Consider the following 9,341-nt stretch of genomic DNA (forward strand, 5'->3'; position numbering starts at 1 on the left):
TATTAGGCATATATAAGTGGATTATACAGTTATTAGTGATGCATTCATATGTAAGTGTTACTAATGTTGCAGCCAGTAAAGGTGGAGCTCATTTCAGCTGAGTAGCTTAATCTATACAATATATTTATTCAATTTATTAGTTGATACATATTTTTTAATATTAATCTTAGTCTGTAAAGTAACTAAAGCTATCAAAGAAATGTAGTGGAGTAAAATGTGGCTACAATACTTCAGGGATAATGGCTTCAATTCACTCATTACTGCACTTATTGAAAAGAGTAAGCGTCCCTCATGTTTTGTGCATTTAACACGAGTTATGGGTGTTAATTACATTATGTCGGACCTGATGTTGTGGTAGAAGGTGGTCAGTGTCTCTGGGTGTCAGTCCAGTTATCAGGAATAACAGTGTTGTCCCCAACGTTCCCCCACTGACGAGCCGCAGCATCCTGCCTTCCTCCAAATGTCACTCCTCTTTCATCCTGTTCTCAGTGCTTCGTTTCACCTCTGTGACGCTGCACCCCCTGCCTGCGGCACGCACATGGACACACACACACACACACACACACACACCCACACCCACACACACACACACACACACACAGGCAGCTTCACGCAGAAAAACATTGGCTCCTCAGCGGTTCTTTGGTGTGTGTTGAGGTCTTTATAGCACCGCATTTTAACATTTTAAGCCCTTTTGTTGTTCTTTAGAGGTTCCCAACTTGTTCTTCAGTTAAGTTTAGTTTAGCTTAGTTAACTGGGCTAAGAGATTAAAATATTAAAATATATTTCCAGGGGATAACACACTTTTTTGCCCCCATCTGCACAGATATATTCCAGTTTTGAAAAGGTAAAGTTTAGAGTTTCTCAGTAAGCATTTAGTACAAGATTCTCAGTCTTTAAACATTTTGTAAAAAAAATAAAATAAATATGCGATATTATATAAGATGCGACTATTAATCTGAAGATGTGAGGTAACTACAACAACAACCACGACACTCAAGTTCATCTTCTTGCTGTGTCTTTAATCATTTCAACTGATGGGTTTAACCAGTACACAAGGAAATCTTAACAAGGGGAAAACAAACCCTAATATTGAAGAATCCAAACAGTCTTTTCAGCTCACGTACAAAAAAAGAAAAAGAGAGAAAAAAAAAAAGGGAAACGAACATATCGAACGTACTGATGATTTACCACCAACAAAACTCTAGCTGGCAATGTCCATGAATATTCCTGACGCTGGGAATATTATCTGCCATTCACCTTCAGAGCCGCTTACGTCTCCGTCCTCGTAATCAACAGATGGTGGCAGAAATAGAGCTTAAAGCATTTAATCAGATTGGTCGGGGGCAATTTTCGCTGCTATAGTAACGGAAATCCAGCTGATTGAATGGTGGATTCAATCAGCATAAGGGGCTTTGTAATGACCCCCAGACTGTGTGAGATATCACTGAATTTATTACAACACTGTATCGTAAAGAGGAGTTGATCAATAATGCTCAGTGAGGAAGATCTCAGATTACTTTAACAGGTTAAACTCTTGTTCTTGTACGCTGGTGGAATCATCCAATTTTGTTGCATAAAGTTCAATATTGATGATGTATTCTGTGGTTTTAATAATACTAATGAAAAAAATGCACACATACTGTTGAGCATTGAGGATTATGGCAGTGAATTGGTCGTGTGCTCACTGATTAAATTTGGGCCTGCACCATCTTTCTGACACAAAAGACACACTTTAAAAGAAGATGACATGACGACCCCATCTGGAAAACGGCAACAAAGTCATATCTCAAGAAAATTAAGAACATTATGTCTCCCCCTGACAAAGGGGCCTTTTTTTTGTTCTGACTCCCAGCAAAATATTCCCTGTTCGCCTTGTGTTGGGTGTCTTGTGATCATGCCAACAGTCCGGTATGAGGCAGTCCAAAATAGATGAAGGCAGCAAAAAACAGCGAGTATAAAAAGAGACAAAAAAAAAGTGTTTAGTCAGAGATTTGTGCCTTTGTAGTTTTCTTTGGAACATTTGTCACTGCTCGTGTGACTTGTGCAAACTGTTTGTATTCCACCTGAGATCAGAGAAAGTATCACCAGTGTCTTCCATTTGTTGCTAAATGAGGCCAAAGGCGAAGCTTGCCATGTGTAAGCATAGTCTCACCTGTGTGCTGCTGTGTAGCCACAACAAGCCTGCTTGTTTAGAGCACAAACACAAGCGCGCTCACACTGCTCCTGTGTTTACCTGTAAACAGCACAGACATCACAGTGTAGCAGGGACTGGTCGCGATGTCCGAATCTGTCCATGTGCCAGCCTCGTCTCGTCAAACTGACAGTTGATCTGTGCTGTTAGCCGCTGTTTTCACAAAAGCTTAAATCCTTAACACCATCACTGTCATACAAATTAGACCAGTCACAATGTTTTTCTTTGAGTGGAGGGGGGGTGAAATCACGAGTCTGCCGATGTGAGATGATTTTGGTGAGGAGGTGATAATCACAAGACCGAGAACAGATAAACATGATAATAATGTTCCTGAAAAAAGGCTTAAAATACGCTGCTGTGTCAGCCTGTTTATTATAAATACCAGCAGCAGCACCAGCTGTGAAATGATCCCATTCAACACACTGAATATTTTAAACGGAAAGACAGTTTTTAAAATGGCTCTGAATATTCACTGCTTTGTGCTGGGAAAACAACTACATTTCTGCCTTCATTTTTCGGTGTTATGAGGAATAAATACACTTTGATGGAAACGGATTCTGAACAGTGGCAGCTAACTTACAACCTGTACTGTGCCTCCTGCTCATTTCTTTAGTGTTTCTTCCAAAAGACATAATATGTTGTTGGAGATGGTGTCCAAATAGAGGTGCAGCAGGGTGGTTTTATGGTTAGACCATTAGTTAAATCAATAATAAACACCTGCTTGTTCATAGACAACAGGCTGTGTCAATTTGAACCAATTGTCAAGGGGCCTCTTCAGTTCTTAAAAAACAAAAATGTGATGTGTGATGTGTGACTAATTTCATACTGTACGTTATATTATAATGTCTGATGGTGAACCCCACTTTTAATGAGGAATGGACAAAGGAATGCACATTAAGACTAACATTTCACTGAGCATTTGTCTCAAAATTGTTCACTTAATGGTCCAGTGTGTACGATCTAAGGGCACCCATTGACAGAAATGGTTTATAATATTCACAACTATGTTTTCATTGGTGTATAATCACCTAGAAATAAGAATCTTTGTGTTTCTGTTACCTTAGAATGAGCTGTTTATATCTACATGCAGGGTGGGTCCTCTCCAACAGAGCTGCTATGTTGTTCCTACAGTAGCCCAACACAGACAAACCAAACTCCAGCTCTAGATAAGGCCGTTGGCTACCGTAGTTCTCCTACACGCTTGGCACCCAGGAAAAGTTTCAGTTCTGCAACCTCACGGCTAGATGCTACTAAATCTGACACACTGGACCCTTAATGGCTCATATAGTTTTCCATAAATTGTGAAAACTGTGTTACCCCTGAAGTTTTTGCTCTCAGCTCATCTTTACATTAATGTGATGTTTGTCACACCGCTGACCTGTGATCAACACAACAAGAGTTTAGTGTCCATCTGCTAACATCACAAAGAAAACAGCCTGACCACTTTATGGCCCTCAAAACATGTAATGCTCCGTGACTGTTGGAGGGTACGAGTGAGATGATGCACACAATATTTCCGGCTTTGTCTTTCTCTGAAAAGCTTAAATTCTTCATGTTTTGCAGTTCACTGGATTTTTTAGCTTAAAAGCACTGTAGTAGCATAAACACAAGATGTATTTTCAACATATCTTTAGAAAATAGGAATGAAACTATGTATATTTATTGGACTATAGATGGCAGAAGAGACAGTACATGAGAGGCAGCTACAGCTCTGGTACAGTTTTGCAGCAGTTCTCTGAGACATGTAGCTCATTGTTCAGCTGTTGCCGCTGTATGAACTCTGAGGTTTCCTCAAGGATCTGCCCTGGGATGTGGAAGTCAGCTGGCGTGTTCTGCTGAACAGCTGATTCCTGAAGGCCCTCAGTCTCTGGCTCCTCTGGGCTGGCTCTGCTGTGAGAGTTGCAGGGCTCCAGATTGCATCCAGTGCCCTGAAGGAACTGCAAAAAGTTCTCCTCAATAGAGGCCTCGCGGCTGGGCAGCTGCTCCCCTTCGCCGGGCCCAGCCCGCTTGAAGAGACAAGCCAGGTGGCGGCCCAGCTCCTCACGAATCTGCCGGTTCAGGCAGCCGTAGAAGAAGGGGTTGGAGGTGAAGCAGAAATAGCCAATCCATGTGACTACGTCCTCCAGCTGGGCCAGCGAGGTGGGAGAGGTAGACGCCACAGCCGAGTAAAGGTGGAAGGAGAAATATGGCAGCCAGCAGCAGAGGAACTGGCCTCCCACCGCCACCAGGACCACCGCAGCCTTCCCGCCGCTGAAGGTCCTCTGAGGGGTGGTGCGGGCACCAGTTCCACCGAGGCTGGCCGCCATGGTGGAGTGACTACTGATGGACTCAGACCGTTGTCGCGGCGTGTCCATCCAAGTGGGAAGGGGGCCGTGCTGCATGGCTGCTACCCGCGCCACCTTGAACATGTTGCAGTAGACGACCAGAATGATCAGCATGGGGCACAGAAAATAGATGAATGTAAAGAAGACCATGAAAAGCAGCCGTGTGGTCCTGCCTCCCGTCCAGTGTAGAGAGCAGTGTCTCTGACCCTGAACGAGGAGTGAAGGAGTCCCTCCACCTTGGCTCCCCTGGAGCAGCCACCCCAGGAGAGGCAGCACTGACATAACAACAGCTTTAATCCAGATTCCCACTAGTACCATCACCACCACCCTCACCGTCATCTTCACCTCGTGACGCATGGGGTGGACAATGTAGTAGTAGCGCTCCACATTGATGGCACAGATGGTGAGGATGGCAGCGCTAACTAGACACACACTCAAGCAGAGGTAGCTCCGACACAGCGCCTCGTCCACCAGGATTCGGTCTGACAGCATCCCCAGAGGCATCAACACCAGCGCTGCCAGCAGGTCCACCAGACACAGGTGGAACACGAAGGCAAACTTGCGCAGCTGCGGCGTTTTGGTGATGACAATCATCACAGCCAAGTTCCCCACCACTGCCAGCACATCAATGATGAGCATGGCACACAGCGCCAAGGACTGGTTCACATCTATCCCACCTCGGCTGCTTAAGACCGGCTTGGTCACGTTAGAGATGTTCGAGTGCAGCGAGTCTGGAAACACGGGTAGGCCCTGGAGAGACGTGTTCCAGGAGGGGCTCGGTGTGACAGGACGCTCCATGAGAGGATGGGATAAGAAGGAGAGAGTCTGCTGAACTTCACGGGCCCATCACCCATCCTCCCCTGTTATAGGGTGTCACTGAGAAGCTCAGGCGGTGGTGTCTGTCATGGCAGCTGGAGCTGTGCAGGCCCTGACCCCCAGTAGACTTTAGCCTGGAGCTCAGCAGACGATCACAGGAGTTCTCACTCAGTTCCTCGTAACTTTTAGTGAAGCTGTCTTTCTCTCTCCAATATGACCTTCAGATGGAAAGATCTGAAATGAAAGAGAACGTCCTGGTTAAAAGTAGGCACAGGTGAAGGTTTATGTGTCAGTTTGATGATGCATTCAAGTGTATTTCATGAATTATTACACCGGAGGTCACTAATAGATGGAAATCTACTAAGAAATTATATATTTTTAAGAATATTATGTGACCAGAACATTGATAAAATATAGGGCAGCAGGTTGTCTAAAATATTTGACAGCTTGATAGATTTGCCATATAAAAAAACACCTAAATCATTTTTTTCTCAGAGTACAAATACACCATGCAAACATTAGAGAGAAAATCCCTTAAAACCATCAGTCTAATCTACTGTTAATACAAATACTGACACTATAATCCTCTTTTTTTTAGTCCACCCATAAAAAGACAAATCAAAGCAGATAAATTCTAAAGCAATCTAATATTTGTCACTTATATCACAATTCAGAAAATGGCTTTAATTGCACTCCTTTGTAAAAACATGACATTATTTCTGTCGCTGTTGCTTTTGTGCTGTAGCTGTGAAGCTGTCAGACTTGATGCAGTCTGCACTCACTTGTAGCCTGGGTCATAATTCACTACATATTTGACATCTGCATCCTCAGATGTGTGTTTTCAGGGCAGCCGGTGCCCGGGGGAGAAGCTAACAGCACAGAGTGGACCATATGTTGCCCTTAACAGAGTCAAGAAGCAAACTGGACGGGCGAATAAACTGCGAAACTCAGCACTACAGAGCTCCCTGCTGTCTGACATGAGAAGATCAATAAATCATATTACTGTAATCATGACATGAAAAATATAAATTGTTTAGCTTCCTACTAAGTTATGGGAAAATACATTCTGAAAGGCTGAATACTCTTCTGGATAAAACAACTGTAGCTACATTAAATTATAATCTAAAATGAATGTAAATAGTGTCAGAGTGCCTTCAGCAGTGAGTGTTTGTGTGGCCAGTGGAGAAGTCGAGAGGCCCTGCGCTGTGTTTACTGTCACAACCTCACCCGGACACAACCCCACACACTGTAAAAGCCGTGGAACGAGCACTGACGCTTTTGGTACATTTCCATATGCTGCACACCTGCATGTGCAAGTTTTCCGTTTCACAAGTGTGACAGGCTTCATCCCTGCGAGGCGCCTGTTGTTTTGCTGCCCACATACACACGCCGCGCACGACAATCACCAGGCAGACGCAGGCGTACGTAGGTGGCCTTTGCCGAATAGGTCAAAGGGTTACAGTCACCTTCAGCCCAATAAAACAACCAATAAACAACAACATCTCGGCTGTGATGCAGCAATAAGCAGCTCTCTGGAGATTTAAGTCTAATCAGCACTGATGGTTTTATTGCTCTCTGGTGTCCAGGGTCACTTTGGTGCTCCCTGCTTAAGATATTATCACCACAACTCTGCATGGCCTTGTATTACACAAAAAAAAAATCCCATTAAGAAGCATCCAAATTGGAGAATTGTGCCTGTTATCTGTTTTAAAGTTGATTTTATCAAGTCAAAACCGCACAAACAGAACTATTTGAAATGATAAAAGGGAAAAATAGAGGCTCACATGCAGCACAGCCTCCCATTTGATTTGATGTAATCAAATCAAATGGGAGAAGTACAATTTAAAGTCAAACTCTGCCTCAGAAGCAACGAAATTCGCACAAAAGCTAGAAATTAAGATTGCAGCAGAATCTCACCAGATGCCGACTGGAAACCATATGACCCAATAACATGCACATGACACAGTGTTTACTGTGAGAGAACTAGCCTGTTGTTCAAGTGTCCCTTTTTCTTTACAAAGCACTTTCACTCCTCAGCAGCAGCACACAAAGGACAACCAGGAGTTTAAATTAACATACGAGATCTCTCCTCAGAAATGTCCTTTGACACAGATACACAAAGAGAACATGATGAAATTAAAGGCTGGCTCTATTATCGTCCTCTTGAGTCAGATGTTGCTCTTTACACCTTCCCAGCATCCTCACATCCACGCATTAAAACCCACACACCTCCCCACACACTCCGATAATAGGGCAGGTGTGTGTGGAGATGTGTGTGATGATAGGTTGGTGACATACCTCAGTCTGGAGAGGGCTGCTTCCTCCTGTGCAGGTTCACAGTCTACTGAAGGAGAGCCGACCTGTTTCGCTTTCTCTCCCCCCCAACACACACACACACACACACACACACACACACAGCAAACAGACACACACCACGTCACAGAGAGAGAGAGAGGAGAGGGGCGCTCCTGTGTCTCCTCCTCACCTGGCCCCTTTCATCTCGTCATCACCTCCCATCCAGCCAAGCTGACCGCCCCCCTCCCCATCCCTTCAAACACACACCTCCCTCTCATCAGCTCTCCTCCAGACAGGTCTTCGTATCAGGTGGGAGAGCAGGAAGAAGAGGTGGCACCCAAAAAATATGAGGAGAGGGCTCCTGTCTTCCAGCCTGTGGGGACACACACACACACACACACACACACACACACTTTCATACACACATGTACTGTCTCCGGCACGCGCCCAGGGCAACTGCAGAGCCGTGCAGAGCAGACAGGCAGGCGGCGGGTGGGCAGGCAGCACCCAGCCTCCCCTGCTCTCCACTGGGTCTTAGTGCCTCACTTCCTCTGGGCTCCTCATGGAGGTATGGCTCTGATTTTCAACCCCTGCATCTGATCTCCCTGCAGGTCACACCAGGTCCCACTAACGCAGAAGTTGCCAACAATTACGAAAGAAAATCACCTTTATCCTCTGGATCAGCATTTCTCTGATTCTCTGTCTCCTTATATGCTCAGCTGGCCAAGATCTCCCTCCATGTACAATCCGGCAAAAGCCCTCTCACGAGGCTGGATTATTGATTCACACAGAGGAAAAGAATCCCAGTGGTTAATGTTAATGAGCTGAGATTAACATTTACAAAAGCCCGGCCCACACAACATACATATTATTATGTTTACTCAACTATTTCCTGCCCTGAGGACTGACTTTGTTTACCACTGGAGTGTGAGGTGTAGGATTGAGCAATTCATGTGTTGATCTCAACAATATCTCAACTCCATCTGAGAATTGTTAACACACATGGAGAAATATTAGTATTCAGTTTGTTATTATTAGGTAGACTCAGAAAATTACAATTACAGAAAATTGATCAGAATCGTTTTAAAGAACTTAGTCTGTCTTTGGAATCATATACTAACACCTTGGTCATAAAATGCATGGTGTAAAATTGAGAATGTCGCACATTCACACTGGATAGTATGTGGATTTTGTGTACGCGAGAAATGCCCGGATGTATATGACACTAGCAAGGATTTCTGAGCATGAGACATGAGCTTACTGGACATACTCAACTGAGGGAAATAGGTTTTGTCTCCACACTGAGACACATATGAAACAGGGGGTTTGGGGATCCTTCGCCAGAAAATTGTGAGCATGAAAGACTTTATTTTCTGCACTCAGGCGAATTTTTATGCACCAACTTGTGCCTTTTTTTGCATAAATTTGTGGTGTGAATGTCTTTGCTAAAATGCACATGTTTTAACTATTGAGGGGAACATGTCCTGTACGTCCCTCTGGAATTCTACACGTATGTATTCAACTATCCATGAGTGCATTGTGCTTCTTCAAATGGTGTAACGGCAGGCAACGGCTGAGATTCTGAGCCCGCCTACAAGCTTTGAAGAGTATTTGAAGATGTGAGAGCCGCTGGCCGGGTCAGATCAGCCTTCAGTCGTGATACAGTCATGTTGCTTGAGTATACTTCAGTTTCAACAGTCTATTGGTAATAA

General features: G+C 44.3%; 1 protein-coding gene across 1 annotated transcript; it reads right to left on the bottom strand.

Annotated features, from left to right (window-relative positions):
* Nucleotides 1-1,013: 1,013 nt before the first annotated feature.
* On the bottom strand, nt 1,014-8,234 carry gpr61 (G protein-coupled receptor 61). The gene is made up of 2 exons (XM_050066255.1): nt 7,633-8,234; nt 1,014-5,568 (listed from the first exon to the last, which is right to left on the bottom strand). Exon 2 carries the CDS (start codon nt 5,314-5,316, stop codon nt 3,898-3,900), a length of 1,419 nt encoding a protein of 472 aa, XP_049922212.1. The 5' UTR covers nt 5,317-5,568; nt 7,633-8,234; the 3' UTR covers nt 1,014-3,897.
* Nucleotides 8,235-9,341: the final 1,107 nt, after the last annotated feature.

This window comes from Epinephelus moara, chromosome 16 (genome assembly GCF_006386435.1).
Source record: "Epinephelus moara isolate mb chromosome 16, YSFRI_EMoa_1.0, whole genome shotgun sequence".
Classification (NCBI taxonomy): Eukaryota; Metazoa; Chordata; class Actinopteri; order Perciformes; family Serranidae; genus Epinephelus; species Epinephelus moara.

Coding starts and splice junctions, on each gene's coding strand:
- gpr61 (XM_050066255.1), bottom strand. CDS start 5,316: ATGGAGCGTCCTGTCACACCGAGCCCCTCCTGGAACACGTCTCTCCAG.